Genomic DNA, 22,296 nt, shown 5'->3' with positions numbered 1-22,296 from the left:
CTTACAATGAAACTTAATTATATTTTACTCTCTCTCTCTTTCTCTCTCTCTCTCTCTCTCTCTTTCTCTCTCTCTCTCTCTCTCTCTTTCTCTCAATTTTTATTTATTATAACCTATCTCATACTTAATTAAATTAAAAACTATGTTTGATTTATTCTTTTGAATTATTGTTCGCAACTGAGATTAAATTTTCGTTTAAAATATTCAATACAATGACTCAATACTTGAGTACAAATCGTCTAATTAGAAATAATCTAATAGGCGAAAGTTTCTTTCTCTTTCGTACAAATAATATGTATCAGTTGTTCTTTGTAACAACAACTATATTTTAATAACAACATTTTAACATTATCAAGTGCTTTATAATCGTAAATTATATTATCAATATCTTCCAACATTTTGTGTCACAGCTATGTTTTTGTAAGTGCATCTATAAACTATAGTACTAAATATTGTATAACAGCGATTTTATGAATGATCATCTTTTTAGAATATTTGCAGAAATATCTTCTAATTTTTTTCTATCTTCTATACTTTATCTACTTCGTTACCTGTTTTTTTTTTCTTTTTTTTTTGGTTAATAAGAATATATTCTATTAGTTTTTTCTATCATTATAAGTTAATTAATACTATATATAAATTATAAATATATATAAATACGAAATAAAAGATAAGACAATGAAAAGATAAATACTAAAGATAAATATAATTTTTAATTAAGTCTCGTATTAAAATCGAAAATTAATCACATAAGCAAGTTAGAATAACACTGTTATATAATATTGTACTATAAATCTCAGCTAATTTTTTCTTCTTATTTTCTTTCTTTTTTCATAATTTCTTGTGCGCTGGAACTTTATCTACAATTGTTCCCTTAAGTATAGTATTTTTGTAGTATTTTTGTATTTACCAAATGAAAAATAGTATGAATAATATATTAATATTATTAACATCGATAGCTTTTCCAGCAAATTTAATAAGCTTTCGAGTTATAAATAACATTTTTTATCTTTTACAATTCTTTTTTTATTTCCAATATAATTTATTTAAAATATATAATTAAATATCTGAGAGCAAAAGTCATAAAAATATCTTTAAAAGCCTCAAGAAAAATATAGATACTGAACGTGTTAAAATCAATTTTTGGCATTGTTGTTGTTAGATGTAAGAGTAAATATGTAATCAATTTTAATTTTGTATTTTTTAAAAATTTTACTTGTTTTCCTACATTAAAATATAAAAAAGTTATTTTTCTGCATTCAGAATATTTCTTCTATTATTTTTTTTTTTCTATTGCTACTAAAATGTATTATACCAGCTAATCAAAATTAAATTAATATTTTTTTTTTGGCAGTTACAATATCTTTTGAGCAATATGTGTGATATCTTTTAAATTATAGATTTATTTTTGTATATTATATTATTATTATATTAATTGCATTTACTATCTCTTGTGTTTATAAAACATCGTGTTACTAAATAAACTTATACAGTCATAACGTAACGAGTTATATGTAAGTATACTTTGCTATACTTTTTCATATATTTCGGAAATCGAGTTTTCATAATGCAGTTTCTGCAATAATGAGTATTATTATTCACTTTTTTCTATCATACACTCATATTGCATGAATAAGAATATTGATATTGCTATCACTCTAACTGCCTGTATAACAAAATGATGTTTATAATATTATTCAAAAGTTTTTGAAAAAAACAGTATATGATTATGTTTTGTGTCCCTCTCTATTGCATTATTTATATCCTGATAAAATATATATCACGTATGTATAATCATATATAAAACGAATAAATCAACAAGTATATAACAATTATAATTAAAAACAACTGGAAGATTTTAAAATATATATATATAAAAAATTAAATAACGCAATAATATACGCATAAAGATAAATGCTAGAAAGAAAAATACTTGAATTTGAATTTAATGCTTGGGGATAGTGTTAAGTTAGTGGACGGTAAAGCGCAGAGAAATATTGCTAAACGGTTGTTTCCCGGTCCACGTGGATATATTCCACGAAACCGGGTTGTTGTTGTCAGGATGCTGCTCCAAGTAATGTTTCCTCTGTTGGGGCTCGTCTCGGTCTATTGCTTTTTTTTGTACCCTTATAATGAAGTCTTTTTGTACGTGCTCTTGACCTACAGTAAAATTAATTATATATATAAAAAAAAGAAATAATCAATTTGTAACATACAATATCTTTTGTGAACATACCTGCTAATCAGTATAATAAAGAAGCACGCAAAGGCAGCGATAATTCCAGCGACACCAGCTAATACGAGCCACATTTCTGAAGGAAGTAGTCCAAGCAATTTCGCACCATTACCACAATTCGCTTCGTCATGTCCAGATGGACAATGAGGTCTTCCATCACACCAAAGACTTGCCGCGATGCAAGCGCTTAATTCAGGACATTTATGAGGGCAGTCACCATGAGTTGACGTCTCGTTCTCTATTCCTCTTTCAGGCAATCGTAACTGCCTACGCAATGCAGCTCTACTTTTTGAAATTTCGAGCCAGGAGGCTGCAGCCTGACCGGATTCTCTTGCAACAAAGTCGAGCAAAAAAGCAGGAGGTCGTGGCGGACCTGGCCATTTACCTTCTCCAGTACCTCCTAACCATTCCTCGGAGAAAACATGAACTGTAAACTCTCTCGCGCCTGGTTCTGCAGGACACACTACTTTTAATAGTTTCGGTGGCCAACCAGAATAAAGAAGAATTCTATTGGTAGTCGGGCATTTAGTTTGTTCGCTCATTTCCGATACCGGTGATGGTTCGAGAGGAAGGAACCAGCCCCAAGTTAAAACGAAAAGGGATCTATTTTCGCGCGCTTCTACCAACCATGGTAATCCATCGCAATAAATATCTGGTCTCGATAATGGTGGAGTCACAAATCGTAATTCACCGCCTATAAAAATGATTTCTTATACATAAGAATTTGTAAAAATATTAAAAATTTAGTAGTAATAATAATCACCTTCTCCGCGTACCCTTTGCTTTCTCGGACATTCGGGTGATCGGACAAGTTCGAAGCTGGCGTAAAAAAAGAGAGTTTCGAAGTCTTCATGCGGAGCTTGTTGATCAATCAAAAACGTGATCTCCAAAGCTCTGCTCGAAGAAATGTGCGTCAATGGAAGATGCGATGTATTATCACATAAACAAGCTCTTGGAAGCTTTACATCTCGCCATGGGGCTTCGTATAAAACTAAACGAGCTTCTCTAGAACCTATTTCCTGAACACAACGTGGTCGGCCAGTATGAGGATCTGGTTCACTTGTACATGTGGTGGATTCGCCTAAACTGACATTGTGCAAGGTCAATCGCACCCTTTCATCAGCACCAGCTTCTATACGATATCTGCAATCTAATTTTGAAGATCCTCCTCTTCCAAAGAGACGAACGTCACGGGGGGATATCACATCACCGCTTCGAACTTTTCGCCAAACTCTACTGCAAACTCCATCTCCCCAGGGTTCACCAACTTGAATGGTAGAGATAAATTCGTATTGTGCCTATACAATATCATAATATTTTAATACTTTAATAATAACATAATAACAACAAACAATAACATTTCAATAAAAAAATAAGATTATAATATCATTATAATATTATTATAATATTATTAGCTTACATTAAAGTTAACCGTATGAAGTGCAGTACCCAACAATGTTTCCATACGTAACGTTAAAGATGGCGCAACTGTAATATAACTTTCATCTTGTGTGCATGGTCTCGTACTTCTAGTGACATTTCTCAAAGCTGCGTGTGCACATAATTTAGGTGTGTCGTCGCAAAGAGTAGCCATTGGAAGTCCAGTAGTTGAAGTACCATCCCAAAATATCAATTTTATCGCACAAGATACATCAGATTGAGAACTGGCATTGTTCTCGACACTACCTGTTAAGTCTCGTTGCGAGTATGAAGAAAAATAAATCCATACTCTGTCTCCGACAGATCCTTTAATATTCCAAGTACAACTGGAATTTGGTGGCAGTGCATGAAGTGGTGCTCTTAATATACCGCTTCTTTTGTTAGTACCATTTACAAAAAAATGGCAACCCTGTGAGCCTTTCGCATAATCAAGCCCATCAGAGTCAACATAAATCACTTGAATTTCTAGTTCAAGTCTCAAAGCAGAAGCGCCAAGAGGAATGGCTATTGGAGAACTTCGAAATTCCACTTGCATTGTTGGACCTCTGGCAGTGATCCTTGGTAAAGGTCCTCCACAATAAATCAATAAAATCGCATCTTCCGGTCTGACACCATCACGAAAGATAAGATGATCTTTTTCCAGAGGACAATCTTGCCATACGCTTAAAGTACTATTAGCTGTGGTTATTCCAACTGGACCAGTCGGTGTCGATCTCACTGAAATCATAGCATGCTTACAAGTAGGCACCTCTTTCTGTCTTATATTTATCGAGCAGCTTGCATTTCTTGGATATTCCCCAGGATAATTTGGACTTTGCAGTCTACATTGTTTTAAGTGGCATTCATAAAAGTTCCTAGAGCAGTAAGTACCAGGCACCGGAGAACCTCTTTCAATTGGAAGTTCGGGCTTGCCTAATCTAGCAACAGCTTCATTTCGTGACACAAATCTATATCTTAAACGAAACTCAAATGGTACAGTGGAAGGTGCATGAAACAATCGTATGGATGCCGTGACGGTACTGGTTTCGCTATAGTAAGAAGCTTTTCCTTCTCCCACTCCACACCAAGAACCACCAGTAAAATGTCTACCCAATTCTGCCAATTGCAACGATCCTTCTGGGCAATTTGTGATAAAACTATCAGTGTTCGGATCTATTCTGCCTACGCTGAAAGCATCCCACAAAAGTTGTACTAATTCACCGTATCCCTGACCAGCAGCAGTAAATGTTAAATGACAAAGGAATGGCAGACGTTCCTCGGCAGGTCTCGGAAGATCCAATTTGTATGTACGTCCTTCATGTCCGTGATACGTACGGTTACAAGGTGTACACATTGCTGGTTCGTCACTATTATCTCCGCAATCATCTCGTCCATTGCAATACGCGTCAATCGGTACACAATGCCCATCCCGGCAAGTTAATTCGGCCAGACCGCAATCGCCAGCTGTCACGCAGTCTATCCATCCAAATAGAAATATATACAGAACTAGAATAGTTATACGAAATCGTTTATAACCACCACCAGCATCAGCTATCTCCTGTAAACAAAGATTGATGGTTCTTTATAATATAAAGGAAATTATTTTTTTATTTGTAATGCCCTTTAACTTTTTGAAATTTTTTTCTTTCTACTCCCCAAAAATTTTTCTCCTCTCCATTCTGTTAAAATTATTTATTTTACAATATCAAACATATGAAATAAATAATTAAAATATTGTTTTTTTTTATTTTTTATTATCATATATAACATATTAATTATATGAATTATTAATTTTCTATTTTTTCATATCCATGTTTAACCTATTTTATAAAGTCACTTTATAAAGTAATGAGAAATTCTATCACATGATAGTGTCTTGTAAAAAGGGGAAAAGAGCCATTTACCGAAGTAGGTGAACAAGTTAAATCAAATACTTGGACTACATTGCATAAAGGCCCAAAGTGTACCAGCAAACAATGCGTTTCAATTTTCGAGATAGTACTTGGTTATCCCTCTTATCCTTTGTATATTTACACAATAAAAAACACTTCATACGCACGCGCGCGGTGAAAGTTTTTCATTTCTAGTATAGTCATTTTTATAATTTTATGATTTTATACAGTCTCAATTTAAATATTTATTACTTATAATACATATATATTAAACAAATGAAGATAAATTCTTTGTTCTTTTTTTGTACGATATACATGTATATCATATAAAAATTCATTGGAATATATCGTATTAAATCTCATGTTTCAAAGAGATTTCAAATCTTTGATATTCATTTGACTTCCGTATTTATCTGCAGGAATCATTCTACAAGATGTAACTTAATAAAATATATCTAGTCATTTCATATTGCAAAAATTAAGTAAATCTGCAGCAAAATTAATAAAGAAAAAATAAAAGAAATTTAATATAAACGATATAAAAATAATATAAAAACTACTAATCACTTATAAATAATTTATTCATGTAAAAAAATTATAATTATTGGATAAGACTAAGAAAATATAGATTTATTTCGAATCGGTGCTAAATTTTTCAACATACATAAAGAATGTATTTTTCAAAATGTTTTTTTCTAATCTTTGTAATAATATGTGAATTATTTACCATAATCGTCTGTCAGTGAAACGAACATCACAATAGTAAGTCTGAATCGATGACACTGAATTGTTTTATATTTAACGGATTGTGTGCTCGAAAAATGGTTCAAGCACGTCGAAATTTGTAATTTCGACGATAATGATAACCGACATATTTATGACACTATTAATTGATATCACTACAAATAATATATCAAATCGAGAATTCCATATAAAAAAATAAAATGTAACATGATTCTTTTTTCAAAATATATACAACGAATTGTATAATATATCACAAACAAAAAATGAGCAAAAAGGAAACAACGTTTGTACCAAACGAAAAGTCCAGTGACCGAATGCAGATCTACACTGTGAAAAGGTTGATGCGCAACTGCACAGTAGAGGAAAGCCCGGAGGGCAGCCTCGTTGCAAGCTATACCGGGGTGAGGGTGATGAAACGAAACGGGGCTGAGCTCATGGGCCTGGCGCCTCAATGCATCGATCGCCGTTCGGTCCTTTCCTCTCCGTTTTAACGCCCTAAAACTCGCTACATACTGCAGTGACGTAATTATCAATATTGACACCTGGATGTATGGCAAAAATATTTGTTTAATGATGATCTCGAATTTATTTAAGAAAATTCTTTCTAAAATAGCTAAGATTTATAAATTATTGTTTTAAGTATTACTTCATTTAGATATGTGGAATAAAATTTTAAAAGTCTGAAAATTTAAGAAAAAAAGGATATAAATAAAAAATGATAAATGATCAATATATTAATAAATATATATAATAAAACTTAAATCTTAATATTTGAATTTTCTTTATTTATCGAATTAATATGATACATGAAAATATCATAATTTTTCTTCATATATTTTCTCTTTTTTTAAACGGTATGTTTTTAAATGAAACTTCATATTTCATAGCCTACTTATTAGTTTGAAGGTTAAATGGGGATAATATCGTTGCGTTACCCTCGATACGCTTCAACACACGGATTAACTTCGCACATCAAAGCTTATTGAGAAAAATGCGAACTACAATATTGAACGCTATTGATGACGAATTGTAGGTCGAAAAAGAAATGTATGCATGAAAAAATAATAGTGGAAAAAAGAAATGAGCTCCCAGTTTTCTCGTAAAAAAATAATACAGAGAAAATATAGATACATTTAACCTTGGAATTGAAAATAGTGAAAGAACTTCGTTCTATTTTTTGAAAATTTATAAATAAATACACGATTTATATTGAATTTATTTTTAAAGTAAATAAAAAAAATTTTCACATATTTACATAAAATATTCAATTTTAATCTAAATATTTAATTATATTTAAATAATTTAAATGCATAAAAAAATGATAATTTAACGTGAATAATTTAAGTTAAGACAATATATTTAAATTTATGTAAATGCTATATATAATACTGAAGTAGGTCAGTGAAATGTTTTCTACATTTTTTCTTCGTTACACATCAGTATAGGTTTAGTCTTTTTGCTCACTAAATTTAAAACTCACTAAGATTAAAAAAAAAGAAAAAAAAAATTAAGAATGTAAAAAATTCTTAGGAATAATATTTCCAGAATATAAAATGTTGTTGGCAAAAACATGTATTTTTCAACATTGCAATCATTATTTTATAGTTTCGTCAAAATTTGTAGCATACACATCTGATATACATATCGAATTGTAGAGATAGTTGAATATATAATTTTATCCTATCAAAAAGATTAAAACTTTCAACTATATTATTTTATAATGAAACGAAAAATATATAAAGTAAAAATTTACATACTCAATTTAATTTAAAAATCTATTCGTTTACCATAAGTAAACTTTTTTTAAATTTAAGTAAAGCTTTTTTTTAAAATTTTTCTATCATATCTGTCACATAAAACATTATTCGTATTTATTACACATTATGCATAAAAATTTTTATTAATTTTTTTCTACCTATTAAAAATAATATATATATAGAATTTCTTTTACAAATGATTAAACAGTGCGCGTATTTTCATTATTATGAAAAACATGTTGGATTCATAAAAACGGAATGCAAATTTGTTAAATATAACACTTACTAATTCGGTAATAAATTATAATAAAAAGAAAAAAAATTAGAAGGCATATCGTGTACGAATATCCTCGAGCTTTTTCGATACTTCAGAAGCTGTTCGTTCGAGATCACTCGATATACTTTTTTGTTTTGCTGGTTCAATGGAATTAAATTGTTCACAAAGATCTCCATCTATAACGTTCTTTATAGGATAATAATAAGATCTAAATGATAAATGATCTCTTCCACAAAGTGGGGGATGTTCCGAACGCATATGCATTTCCAAATGTTGGAAAAAATCATGATCTTCATGACTTGTAAAAGGAACAAGAACACCAACTGTTCCACTTAATGTCGTATATACTAAACTTTCAGAACCACCAGGAATAAGGGTTGCCTTTTGTAGAGACATAACTGTTTCACCAACATGAAAACAAGCAACTGTATCCGCTTTTTGACTGGCACCATTTAATAAACCTCTATCCCATAATGCTTTATTTCCAGTTGGATCTTCATCCACGTCATCATTAATTCCACTTGCTAAACGTATCTATTAAAGAATATTTAAATATAAAATTTAAATATTTATTCAAATCATCTCTTATTCCTAATTAATTATTGAAGTAAATGTTGTTATATTACTTACAACAGCAATATTTCCAAACTTATCAGCAGTAGCAACAGTATCATAATCTAACACGCACGTTGTAGTTATCCATCTCGGATGTGTATCGTCGGCGAAAACTATAAGTTGATTTTCTTGACGTTTATATCTGACAGCATACACAGATTCTTGTACATCACTCACATAAATTCTTTGTCCAATTGCATTGATAGATACAACAGCATTAGGAATATGTTTATTTTCACATTTTCTTAACAACTTTTTCTTGCCCATATCATATAAACGCAACATTCTACCAACACCAACTAATACTCTTCCTTGATATGGACATATAGCCAAAGGTACTTCATCCAAAGTGGTTTTGTGCACTAATTCGAGATTAGTGCATTCGCTATTAACTCTGAAAGAAAGATTTACTATAATATTTGTTTTTCTTTTTAATATATATTTTATATTGAATTTATATTTCAGAACTGCAGGACTTTTTCATCAAATTGCATTGCAGTAATTGTGTTTTTTTTCATCATAAAAATTTTTGTAATATTTTTTCATTTTTTTTATATCTTTATATTTTAATTATTATATTAATTATTTTTATATTTTACTTTTACATGTATTAATTAATTTATTTTAACATATTAATTATATATTAAAACATGTTTATTATTATAGATTATACTTACTTGTATGTATACAGAAAACCACCACTGCTAACTCTTGGATTCAATTGAAATTCTTTCGCAATACCAACTATTAGAAATAGTTGATCACCCTGATTAGCAAATTTTACAAGGCTTAAACTGTAATATAAATTCATTTAAAATAATAACAATAATAATTTTTTTCTAAAATAATGATATATTCATTTTATATACTTGAATGTTTATTTATATTTTTACCATAAAGCAGCTAAATTTTGCTCAAGTCGATGAACTTCAAATGTTTGCCCTGTTGAGGGAGCAATTATTCTTATTAATGATGCCCATAAGCCTGGTCCAGCTCTTGGTGCACCAAATACAGCTTCATTGGGTTCCTCGGATAAAAAAGCCTCCGCTAATTCTCTTGCTACTACAGCCTCTTCTGCTCCCGCAGCTTCTTGCATTTCTTCTGCCATTTGCAATCTTCTCTGTTGTTTTGTTTCTTCTGTGTATGCATTGTGTTCCGTTTCAATAATTATTAGATGTGCAGAGTCCGAGTGAATTGCGAATTTTCTCGGAGTATATTCCAATGGAAAACTAATTTGATTGAACACCGCACCTAACTTTTCGAGGGCAAGAATTCTAAGTGTATTTGTCGAAATAGCAACAATTCCTTCGGGGCATTGTTCAGAACTAAAGCCTGATGCGAATTCTAAACTTTCATAGGATAGTGGTGTTAAATGAAAACGATTCTGATAATAATAACTCAACCATGATCTGCTGCTCATTGCAAGTACAGCTTGATTTCCCTGCATTTTTATCCTAAATAATTTCACGGCTCGGGAACCCAAGTATCGCGTCCGCGTATCAGCGAGATCACCCGAAATTGGATCTAGTACTGTTCTTAACAAAACACCGTTTTGTAGACCTAATAGTACATATTTAAGAAGAATGTTATGAAAAATATTATAGAAATAAAAACTATAATATTATTTTTAATTATTTGTTTACCTATATTTAAATAAAGACTGGATTGCTGAAGTGATAATTCTTCAGAATTATTTGCATCTTTAGCACCCATTTCAACAATACATAAACTTTCCGCAGCTGCAGGTAGAGCTTGCATACTTCTAGGTGCTAAACAATCTGAAGGATCTAAAGAAATGATCCTTACTGTATTATCTTGAAGACCAACTGCTAAGAACCATGATCTTTGTTCACCAATTGCTACATTACCAAGAGCCATACACATTACTTCTGATGGCATTTTTTTTCGTTCTGTATATTCATTTAATTGCCCAGTCTAAGAAATATAAAATAGTAAAGATTACTAAACTTAAATGGATTTAAAATTTTTCCATTTTTTATCTAGTTCAAATAATGAATATTTCATTAATTAAAATGAAAAATAATATATTATTTGTATATATTACGTTTTCTTTTTTTGAGAATAATTAACATTGTAAAAAAAAAATTTAAAAATAATATAATATTAATAAACATGAATTAAAAAATTAATACACATACGGGATCCATTTCAAAATATACCAATTCTCCCCCGGTGAGTGCAATTACAACTTGACGTTGATTCACTGCACATTTCACTATAGTCTTTTTACCAGGTGCTTTCCATTCATTTACACGTTTATCTGCTCGAATATGACGTATTCCGTCAGGATATACCTAAATAAAATATGATAAAATTATAATAATAAATTAATAAATAATAGTTTATTAAGAACAAAAATATTTTAACAATAGGAATTATGTCGAGTTTAATTTACCAGAAATATTTAGAGAAATTATCTAAATATTCAACGATGCAAGAAACTCTATATAATCTAGCACTATTTATTGCGACCGATTCGTGGTAGACCAGGAATCGGAGATACCGTAGTGCGAAAGAGAATTATATTATCTTTACATACCTGTACCAAAGCATCTTCACCTAAAGCAGAACAGCTTAGAGTTGGCGTGGTACCAAGAAATCCAGAATCAGTCACTTCTTCTACAGTTTCTCCAATACTAAGTACAAGAGTAGCATTCACGAAGGACACTATGATGTAAGCATCATACTCCTCTGCAATCAAAATTACAAAGCTCACTCTGAATATCTAAGAAAAATAAAGATTTGAAAACGAAATTCGATAAAATAATAGAAATCATCTCTTCATAAACGGTTGAACACGCTGTTTTTCTCATCCTACATGCAAAGAGTAGATGGTTTTTGGATGTAAATTCAATTTCTTTAATCTCCGGCAATTTTGACAGTCCTTACCTTTCTGTCATTTTCTGTGTTCTGAAGTTCAACCAATACCATGCTGGTAGCCTGAAAGAGAGAACTGGTGTTTGATAAGAGTGTATCAAGCCACCAGATTTATTAGTATCATTTACAAAATCAACTTCTTCATTCTCTTTTGCATTTTATTTTTTTATTGAAAAATTGTAGAGTTAAAATAGAATAAGTAATAAAATAATTTCCTCTTTAGGACAGTAGACAAAAAGATTCATGGAATTATTTTTATTATTAAATTTTTATTTTTTTTTTTGTCATTCAAGTAGAATTATTTCGTATTCTAAATATCTCCACAATTTTTTAATGTCATTCATTTTAGATTACCACAGTGAAATATCCATATCCGCAAAGAATAGATTCTAAAATTCTCTGCGGATACCTGAAATTGTAAATAGTAGCAAATGCTATATATTATAAATATCTATGATAAAATTTAACTCTATTTAATTTTATGATAAAATTAAGCACAATTTAACAAATTATTAACAAAAATAATAAATTTATAAATAAAATACAATAATTTCATAATAACTAATAATAAAAATAGAAGAGATAATGATACATAAATATTTATAATTATAATATATTGCATGTATGATGAGATGAAGTAAAATGAATGATATAGGCAATATAATATTTTATTATTATTATTAACTACGAATAATTTTTGTTCTTGTAAGTAATAGAAATTAAAAGATTTTCTATTTAATTTTTTTTAATCATTTCTAATCACAAAGTGAAATTCAGGATTTTTATGTATTGTATTAATTTCTAATTGAAAAATTTTATAATTATTTAAAAAATTGATATTAATCTATATTTAAAAATATTCAATTTTTATTTAATTAATATCCCAACTTATTTTAATTAAATTTAAATAACAATTATTACGAAGAACTGATTTTGCTGTAGATGATAAAATAAGCAAAGTATAAATATTACAATAAGAATGGATATTTTCATTGCAAAAAATAAAACTAAGCTAGAAATATTTTATTTGCATTATTGTTTAAGCATATAATGAAAAAAAAAAACATGCAAACGACTATTGCAGAAGATGTTTCTAAACTAACCATCGACTCTTCTTTTAACAGTCCACACTGCATTTGGATTACCAGGTAGTTCACTAACAGCCATCTCAGATACTTCTAAACCATGTCGTAACACTCGCAATGTAGATCGTGGTCCTCTACCACAAGTTATATATAATTGTGGGGTATCTTCATTTGCTAAATCAGCTACCTATATAAAAATAATAAACTTCATATATATAAGTATTATTTATTACAAAAATTTCCAAATAAAAATATAACATATTCCCGAATTTTTATGTTTTCTATTATTAATTTTATCATTCAAATTTCGCGTTTTTAAAAGCACAATAAAATGCAACAATGAATATATTTATTTTTTTATTATATTTATTTTGCATCTAAATATTATACTTTTTTTATTTTGTATATGTTATTCTTAGGTTCAACTTCAATTTGCAAAAACAAATTAAAGGCGACTAAGAATATTTTATTGTTGCACCTCTCACAAAAAAAAAACACATAGAGTATTAATTTTTTACTTGAAAGTGCATTAACATTTATTTAATATAAGTAATATTATTATTCGTATAAAATCACCTGACACGCCATTATAGGTGATAAACTATCCATTTCATCAACTAGTACTAAATTTCTAAGTGGTCTTGGTGCAAAAAAGAACGTATCGCCTTCTTCAAGAGGCATGGCAGAACTAAATTCTGGTTCATCATCATCATCTCCTAAATGTGCAATTTGATAGAGATAACTAGAAAAGATATGAAAAAATATACAAGCATGTTTGAATTAAAAAATATGACTCTTCAAATAATACACTTACTGATTACCAAATTCAGAAGCTACGAATAAAAAACCTGTTTTTAAAACGCACATACTTGCTGCTACAGGTACCGTATCAAAGTACTTTAATTTAATTTCAGTCACCATATCTTCATCTGTTTCAAGTGTAATCTTAAAAATGTCTCCTTGTTCTGTTTGAGCCAAAAAGAAAAACATGCTTTTAGTTTTATGAGTAGCAGAACACACGAATATCATGCCCCTTTCAGGATCATCTAAATCATTACGTCTCCTCGGAATTGGGCAACGAATATCATGTTGATCTCCTAAATTTTTATATGTTAGATAATTTTCAGAACAAATAAGAACACCACTTGGTCCATCATTTCCTCCTGGGACAGATACAAGGAAATTTGCATGTTCTTCCAAAGGTTCACTATATTTACGTACAACATGATTTAAACCAAGATCAAGTTCATATAAAGTTAAAGTTTGTTGTGTTTTTACTGCTGCATCTCCTGTAGGATCACTATCAGCTTCCTAAAATGTTATATAAATTAAATATCATTTCATTCAAAATAATGTTTAATTAATAATTAATATTTAATTATAATTACATTTATTAAATTTATTAAGAAATTATTTTATATTACTATATCTTTTAAAAAAGTTAATATATTACCTCATAATCAATTTCTAGACAAGCAAACATAGGATTTTCAAAACCTACATCCACTCCCACAGTATGATAAACTAATGTATTACTCTTATGTGCTTCCAAAGGTGAAGAAATTGTAAGACGAGCTTCTGGATCTCTATTTAAAATGTAAACAAGCTTTTGTTTCTCAATGGCACCTACAAAAATTTGCAAATTTTTTATGGATAATAACTGAATTACATTATTAAAAATATTTTCACAAATAAAATGTATCATCATTAAAAATGATTATAATCAATGTTAATCAGTTGAAACACGGACAATACTAATCATTTGATATAAAAAATAATTATTTATATAATTTACTCAATTATGTATACTATAACATATAATATATAAATACCTATCATTACAGCTCTTCCTTTAGGATCTATAGCTAAGTATTGTCCAGGTACAATGCGTCTACATCCACTTTTTCCAAATGTTTCTTGATGTACTTTCTCAAAAACATTTTTAGCAGGAATATATTCTAAAATTACAATGCGTCCAGAATCTGATCCAACAACAATGTAATCTTTTGTACCACCAGTTAATCTAAAGGCCATTAAAGACCTTATGATTCCAAATACTTCAACAGTTAAAAGAGTATGAACTTTACCAGTATTTGGATCTGGTCTTAATAATTCTAAAGATTTGCCACGTGAAACTAAAATCTCTTGCATTTTACTACCAGAAAAATTTCCATGCACTGCATGGGTAATACCTGTAGCACGCTGAAGAGTCAAGTTGTATAGATACATTTTTTTATGTATATTTTTTTTTCAATTAATCACAAGATGGAAAAATTTATTACTTTTCATTAGTACAAAAGTTCTACATCCATTCTGTAATTAATATTAGAAATAAAATAATTTAATTGACTTATAAAATTTTATGTATTAAATAAAGAATTTTTTTAAATCAATATTTATTAATACAGAAATATGAATAATATAATCAAATATATTTATAAATAATAATTTCACATAAAAAAAAATATATTCCGATCTTTTTTTTAGTTTTATTAAATAAAATGTTTTAAATTTAAATAAATTAAATAATTTAATAATTTTCAATAAAAATATTCAAAAATAATAATAACAATTATTTACTACATGTGTGATATTAAAATGTAAAAATGAACATGAGAAAATTTTATATATATATAAGTAAGTTTTAAAATTAAATATGAAATAAAAAAATATTAAAAATTTTAAATATAGAATAATTTAAAAAATATTATTTTACCTTGTAGTTGAAAATATTTTTCAACTTTACATACGATGCTTTCAGATAATTTAGCTCGTCTCAGATCAACAACCATAATCAACGACCAACTTTGTCTCATTTCAGATTCGTTTCTACCATAATATATGATATAAACGGAACGGAAACTAACATGATTTATAATAAGTTACAGCGCTATCTAAAATCTTATATTGGAATTAAAATTATTATTAATATTATATTTCAAATACTTAAATAAATATTTAGTTTAATTATTTTACTAAATATATACATATTATATATTATAATAAAATTCAATTATTTTAATTACATTATAATTATAAAAAATAAATAAATAAATGTTTTTTTATATTTAAGATTCAAAAGTATAATAATATTTGGTAATAATATTTATTTAAATTTTATATTATATATAATTATAAATCTTACTTTTATATACAAATTGTATTTAGAATAACTTATATTTTTATCTATTTATATATCTTTTTTATCTATAAATTTAAATATAAATATAAAATGCTATTGGAAAGAAAATTAATAGAAGCAAGACAATACAAAAGCAAGAAAATTATTTCATTAATTCATTGTTATGCAACATTATATATTTAATATATTAGAGCTTTCTAACCAACAAGCATTCCTATTTTATGATTGTATTAGATCTATTAGAAATAACCAATTAGATTTATATTCCTTCAAAAAGTATTTTTTCAATATTGAATTATGAATCATAACATGGATGTGCAATGTTATTTAGGATCAAGTTAAAAAATATATTTATTGTATGAATAATTAAATTATTAAATTAAATAAATAATAAATTAAATAAATTATTAAGAAAAGACTAAGATTTAAAATGAATAATATTAAAGTAATAACGTTTAAGCTATTAAGAACATATTTCACTAAATCTAAATGTGAATCTATTGGTATACATAGAAAATTAAAAACATCGAAAATGAACGAATTTGACAATAATTTTGAAGAAATGGATCAAGAAGATGGTGAAATATACGATTCTGATTTTATGACAGTAGATACATCTTATAAAAATAAAATCAGGTACATATAAAGTAACATTGAATTTTATTTTATATATTATCAATTTTTTAAAATAAATTTTTAATATAATTTTTAGAGAAAGTAAGAGAATCCAAGAACAACTAAAACGTTGTATTGTTAAAAATAAAGTTTTTAAAGAAATAGAACCAAATTTTCTTACATATGTTGAAAAGGATCAAATAAAAAAACTATATGAAAATAATCCTGAAGAATGGACACCTGAGAAACTTAGTGAAAGTTTTCCAGCTTTACCTGAAACCATAAAAAAAATCTTGAAAATAAAATGGATACCAAAATCAGTAGAAAGAATTCTACAATATGATAATAAGGTTATAGAAAATTGGAAACAATTAAAAACTGGAAAATTGGTAGTAAATGATACCTTAAAACAACATTTAATGAAATTTAAAAATAGAAAAATTCAATTATGTGATAAGGAAACTTTAATGAAAAATTTTATACCTCCAGAAATAAAACTTCCAAAACCCAAAAATTCATTTTTTTCTAATATCATAAAAAACTCTACTGATAAAAAATCAATCATAGAAAATAAATTATTGATTTCATCACAGAATAATATAAATAAAGATAAAAAGAACTTTAATATAACAGAGAAGAAAGATATAAAATTATTCAAGGAAACAAATAATTCTATGAATATATATAAGACAGAAAAGTATAATACAAAAGAGAAAACATTATTGTTTGAAGAATTTATGAAAAACAAATTAAATAATCCGAATGAAATATCTCATGAAGAAAAAATAGCACTTATGAATATTTATAAAAAATATGTAGAATCTAAAAATTCAGAAGATACAAGTTTTAATATAATGAACAATATTAAAGAAGATTCTATTATTGAAAAAAAAAGCATTAGTATGACAAAGACTCTATCTGATAAAGATAATATTCAAAATATTAAGACAAATGAATTTAAATTAGCAACTAAATTAAATGACATAACTTTAGATACATATATAAAAGAACGAAATTCATTTATGGATACAAATTTTGAATATTCAAAACGTATAAAAATTCCCCAAAATGTTTATAAACAAGGTATGACATATAGGATAAAGGATTGTTATTATGATGATGATGGAGAATTTTTATATAGAATACCAGGATTAAAAGGAAACAGTTAATTAATGAATTATTAAAGAATTTTGTATATTTAATATTTTTATTATTGTATATTTAATATTAATATTATTATTATTATTATTATTATTATTATTATTATTTTAATATTTTAAATATATTTGTAAATAATAAGGATAAAATATATATAAATATTTTAAATATATATTGTATGTAATTATAATTGAATTAATGGAAAAAAAAAGGATTTAATATGTTTATTCTTCATTTATATTTCATTTGTATAAATTTATCTTTAATTATTTCATTTATATTATTAGACATTTTTAATTATTAATATGAAAATATTAACGTAAATCTTAAAAAATCTTAAAAAATCTTAAAGATCTATTGAATCTAAGTAACAAATAATATTATTTCATAAATTATAAATTAATATATTTTTATTTGAAATGTACAAATAGATATTGAAATATCTATATCATTATCAATACTATGAAATAGAAATAAACATAATATTTAATATATCAATACTTAAAATAAGAATATAAATAATGTAAGAATTGACCGTCAGCGCCAAATCTTGAATAATATATTTTTTCAATATTATTAGAAAGATGGCCCTAGTTTCTTACTCTAATTTATCTATCTTTGAAAAAATATCTTGTATTCGAAAGATATCCTTAACGGTTAATTGTTATTTTATTTTTATTCTTTTTGTATTTTATTTGTGATTTTTTGAAAATAATGTTGATTTTAATATTTTTACTTTATCTATGTTATCTATGTTATCTATGTTGTTTATCTATGTTACTATTTCTTTTTTTCTTTTCTATAGTTGTTTGGTATGTTTATTTATGCTTTCAAATGATAGTTTTAATATCTATAAATGTGATCTATAATAACAGACACTACAATATTTATAAAGGAATGTATCAAAAAAATTATTGATTTTAATAATAAATATAATCAATAAAATTGATTTTATTATTTTTTTATTAAATTGAATGTAATTCTTGAATTTAAAATCAACAGAATGCATATCGAGCACTTTGATTATTTGCAATCAATATTTCAAAAAAAAGAATACAAAGTTCCATCAAATATTATATAATCAAAAATTCTTACAAATCCATTAAATTTTGTGTCTCTATCATTTTTTATTTCATATTAATATTCGTATTAATATTTCGTATTAATAGAACGAAATGGCGCTCGATCTTGCCAAGCTTTAAGATTATCGAGTAAGAGATCACAGATATGTTTATGATTTGTTTTAATTTTTGTTGATAGATGTCCTTCCCATTAGCCGCAACATATTTTATGAAGATTTTTGATGTTGCAGATAAATCGTTCGTAAAATGGTAAATAATTATAATTGCTAACTGAACTTCTATATTTTATTTATATGAAATCATGAAATAAATTTATATGTTCTTTTTCTTCCATATTAATATGAGTTCATAAATATTTTATTTATAAATTGATTGCATTTTTTTATCACATATAGGTTATGTTATTTCGAGTAACTTTCATACTTTTCGTCTAATTGCATCATAAAATTTCAATTTCTCAGAATTAACCTATCGATCGATGTTTCGAACTTCATAAAAAAATAGCAATGAATTAATTAATTATATATAAAAAAATAGAATTTGTATAAAATGATAATTATTGTACAATAATAATTATTATGCAATTAGATATTGTTTATGAACTTTTTTATGAATATATATTTGTAAAATAAATTATTACATTTATAAAATTTTTATATTTGTAAAATTATCACAAAATGTTTTTTCTATATAAAAATTTATTTCTTACATATATTAAAAATATTTATTTTTTTGTTTTTAGTTTCAGAACTTTTCTATCTGTAGAGCCAGCCTTATAGGTATATCAAGATCTACTCGATCTAAAAAAAAACTTCCCAGAGATGGCTCAACAATATGTATTTACAATGTTTTGCTACGATCACAATTATCTCAAATCACAAATGTACAAAGTTTATCAGTGAGTTTCTTTTCAAAATGTTTTTAAAAAAAATTTATTAATTTGATTAATTACATTCTATCTCTTTAGATCAGATTCTATTCAAATCCAGCAAGGAGACCCAGTTTTTTTTCTCAATTTCTTGAGAATATCAAACAAGAAATGCAAAAAAATAAAGAGATGAAAGAATCTTTGAAAAAGTTTAGAGAAGAAGCAGAGAAATTGGAACAATCAGAAGCATTGAGATCTGCCAGACAAAAATTTCAAGCAGTTGAATCTGAAGCTACTAAAGGATCAGAGGCTCTGAAAGAGAAATTAGAATCTTTAAAGGAAAAAGTACAAATGAAAAAAAATATTTTATTATAATAAAATTTAAAAGTATTATACATATTAATCAAATGTATAGGTACAAGAAGTTCTTGAAGAAGCAAGTAAAACTGAATTAGGTAAAAAAGCTGGTCAGCTAAGTGAGGAAATATCAAAATCTGCAAAAGGAGCAGCAGAGACAATATCTGAAAAAAGTCAGGCTTTAGGTAAAACAAGTGCATTTCAAACAATATCACAAACTGTAGAAGCTGTGCGAGAAGAATTAGATCATCAAGGAATGCATGGTAATTATAATTAGAGAATTTACATATATAAATAATACATATAAATAATACATATACATATTACATATATAAATAATATAAATAATATAATATATATATATATATATATAAATAATATACATATATATATAAATATACAGTAATATATTTTTGTTTGAATCAATATTGTAGGAAAAGTGTATGTTCCACCTAAAAAATTAAGAAAAAGAAAAGATGTAATAGAATCAGTAGATAGCAAAATTGTTCAACCAAATGCAGAGGCCACAGGTGTTGAATTACATAAAGATTCTAAATTTTATCAATCATGGCAGAATTTTAAGGTATGTCATTTAATTTAAATTAAATTTATAGAATTGTTGATATTTATAATAATTATATTTTTTCAAGGATAAAAATCCATATGTGAATAAAGTATTAGAATGGAAAATCAAATACGAAGAATCGGATAATCCTGTAATTCGTGCCTCCAGATTATTGACAGAAAAAGTTACAGATATAGTCGGTGGACTATTTCAAAAGACAGATTTATCAGAAACACTAACAGAAATTTGTAAACTAGATCCTAACTTTGATAGAATACAATTTTTAAAATATTGTGAAACAGATATTATTCCAAATATTCTAGAAGCTATGGTTAGGGGAAATCTTGAAATTTTAAAAGACTGGTGTCATGAAGCTCCATATAAATTAATAGCACAACCATTAATACAAGTAGAAAAATTGGGATATCAATTAGATAATAAAATTTTAGGTATATTTTATGTTTCATATAAATATTTTACTCCATATAATTATTTCACATAGAATAAAATATTTAATTTCAGATATTAACAACGTAGATTTAATAATGGGCAAAGTAATGGAACAAGGACCAGTTTTAATAATTAGTTTTCAGTGCCAACAAATTATGTGTGTGAGAGATGCTAAAAAGAATGTTATTGAAGGAGATCCTGAAAAAGTAATGCGTGTTAATTATATTTGGGTATTGTGTCGTGATCCTACAGAACTTAATTCAAAAGCTGCATGGCGTTTACTTGATCTTAGTGTAACCAGTACTGAACAGTTTGTATAGTGTACAGTTTAGGTATGAATTTGATTGAAAATTTTAAAGAAATAGATGTGAATATGTGATTGAAAAATAAGTAAGAACTGTCACTTTCTTTTCTTTTTTTATGGTTTCTAATGCAATATGTATTGAAAGAGAAGCCTGAATGATGGATATTAATTCTTATGACTTAATGATTACTTTCAAATATACAAATTTAGTTCTGTAGCTTAAGCTATGGAAATGTTATAAATTTTATGTTGAATTTTGATTTATATATAAATTTATATAAGTATAAATATTATAATATTATAAATATAAAAGTAAATTATATTGTAGATATACTTATTAAAACACGATAGTTTATTATTATATTTTTCTAATATGTTCAAATAATACAATTATATTATTTATATAATTAAAATATAAATTAAAAATTTGTTATTTTTAGGATTATAAAGTTATCCTTATATATCAAAAGATAATTATCAATATAAATTACTGTACAATCATATTTTATAATCATATATAAGTATATCATTTGAACTAATGTACGAAAAAATAAGCAAATTTTAGTAACTAATTTCTGTACATATTTAAAATATTGATATTGACATTAAAATGCTAAAGAATAGAGCCTAACAAAATATATATCGGATGCCAAATATTTATTTTGCACGGATTATATAATATAAAAAATAATGTAAACATTTTATAAATCAACAAAGATTGTATATATTTTCATAATATGTTCATATTGCATAAAAGTGCATAATTTATTAGTATATTTATTATTTTTAAAATATGTAATATATTTGTTTTTTTTTCCAAATATCAATAAGA

At 26.4% G+C, this 22,296-nt stretch overlaps 4 protein-coding genes across 5 annotated transcripts; 2 read left to right on the top strand and 2 right to left on the bottom strand.

The window, feature by feature from the left end:
* Window positions 1-1,352: 1,352 nt before the first annotated feature.
* LOC122717951 lies at window positions 1,353-6,881 on the bottom strand. Its single transcript, XM_043942526.1, has 5 exons — window positions 6,275-6,881; window positions 3,657-5,213; window positions 3,000-3,534; window positions 2,237-2,930; window positions 1,353-2,160 (listed from the first exon to the last, which is right to left on the bottom strand). The coding sequence occupies exons 1-5, from the start codon at window positions 6,275-6,277 to the stop codon at window positions 2,058-2,060; spliced, it is 2,892 nt and encodes a 963-aa protein (XP_043798461.1). The 5' UTR covers window positions 6,278-6,881; the 3' UTR covers window positions 1,353-2,057.
* Window positions 6,882-8,172: 1,291 nt separating this feature from the next.
* Window positions 8,173-15,735, bottom strand: LOC122717826 (splicing factor 3B subunit 3). Its single transcript, XM_043942267.1, has 13 exons — window positions 15,640-15,735; window positions 14,756-15,236; window positions 14,377-14,549; window positions 13,738-14,234; window positions 13,500-13,665; window positions 12,942-13,110; window positions 11,501-11,652; window positions 11,100-11,255; window positions 10,584-10,875; window positions 9,834-10,500; window positions 9,618-9,734; window positions 8,956-9,334; window positions 8,173-8,859 (listed from the first exon to the last, which is right to left on the bottom strand). Exons 2-13 carry the CDS (start codon window positions 15,150-15,152, stop codon window positions 8,371-8,373), a joined length of 3,654 nt encoding a protein of 1,217 aa, XP_043798202.1. The 5' UTR covers window positions 15,153-15,236; window positions 15,640-15,735; the 3' UTR covers window positions 8,173-8,370.
* Window positions 15,736-16,396: 661 nt separating this feature from the next.
* On the top strand, window positions 16,397-17,878 carry LOC122718104. The gene is made up of 2 exons (XM_043942801.1): window positions 16,397-16,701; window positions 16,778-17,878. Exons 1-2 carry the CDS (start codon window positions 16,496-16,498, stop codon window positions 17,847-17,849), a joined length of 1,278 nt encoding a protein of 425 aa, XP_043798736.1. The 5' UTR covers window positions 16,397-16,495; the 3' UTR covers window positions 17,850-17,878.
* A 1,155-nt stretch (window positions 17,879-19,033) lies between these two features.
* Window positions 19,034-21,813, top strand: LOC122717998 (mitochondrial import inner membrane translocase subunit TIM44). 2 transcript variants are annotated; one of them, XM_043942612.1, is made up of 7 exons: window positions 19,034-19,169; window positions 19,663-19,803; window positions 19,888-20,133; window positions 20,204-20,408; window positions 20,580-20,728; window positions 20,796-21,159; window positions 21,233-21,813. In XM_043942612.1, exons 1-7 carry the CDS (start codon window positions 19,167-19,169, stop codon window positions 21,478-21,480), a joined length of 1,356 nt encoding a protein of 451 aa, XP_043798547.1. In that variant the 5' UTR covers window positions 19,034-19,166; the 3' UTR covers window positions 21,481-21,813. The 2 variants fall into 2 exon arrangements, with proteins under 2 accessions (XP_043798547.1, XP_043798546.1); XM_043942611.1 differs by having other exon boundaries at window positions 19,663-19,818; window positions 21,233-21,812.
* Window positions 21,814-22,296: the final 483 nt, after the last annotated feature.

The sequence above is a fragment of the Apis laboriosa genome, unplaced genomic scaffold (genome assembly GCF_014066325.1).
Source record: "Apis laboriosa isolate Shangri-la unplaced genomic scaffold, ASM1406632v1 scaffold5_cov152, whole genome shotgun sequence".
NCBI classification, from domain to species: Eukaryota; Metazoa; Arthropoda; class Insecta; order Hymenoptera; family Apidae; genus Apis; species Apis laboriosa.
Note: the sequence above shows the minus strand (reverse complement) of the source record. Positions and strands in the feature narration are given on the sequence as shown.

Bases quoted from the DNA above. Each gene is read 5' to 3' on its own strand.
- LOC122717951 (XM_043942526.1), bottom strand. The intron at 3,535-3,656 runs GTAAGCTAATAA...GATATTGTATAG, and splicing joins TTCATACGGTTAACTTTAAT to GCACAATACGAATTTATCTC. The intron at 2,161-2,236 runs GTATGTTCACAA...ATTTTACTGTAG, and splicing joins TTTATTATACTGATTAGCAG to GTCAAGAGCACGTACAAAAA.
- LOC122717826 (XM_043942267.1), bottom strand. From the start codon at position 15,152: ATGTATCTATACAACTTGACTCTTCAGCGTGCTACAGGTATTACCCAT. The intron at 13,111-13,499 runs GTGATTTTATAC...ATTTTTATATAG, and splicing joins CACCTATAATGGCGTGTCAG to GTAGCTGATTTAGCAAATGA. The intron at 10,501-10,583 runs GTAAACAAATAA...ATGTACTATTAG, and splicing joins CAGTCTTTATTTAAATATAG to GTCTACAAAACGGTGTTTTG.
- LOC122718104 (XM_043942801.1), top strand. From the start codon at position 16,496: ATGAATAATATTAAAGTAATAACGTTTAAGCTATTAAGAACATATTTC. The intron at 16,702-16,777 runs GTACATATAAAG...TATAATTTTTAG, and splicing joins TCTTATAAAAATAAAATCAG to AGAAAGTAAGAGAATCCAAG.
- LOC122717998 (XM_043942611.1), top strand. The intron at 19,819-19,887 runs GTGAGTTTCTTT...CTATCTCTTTAG, and splicing joins CAAATGTACAAAGTTTATCA to ATCAGATTCTATTCAAATCC. The intron at 20,134-20,203 runs GTACAAATGAAA...TCAAATGTATAG, and splicing joins TAGAATCTTTAAAGGAAAAA to GTACAAGAAGTTCTTGAAGA.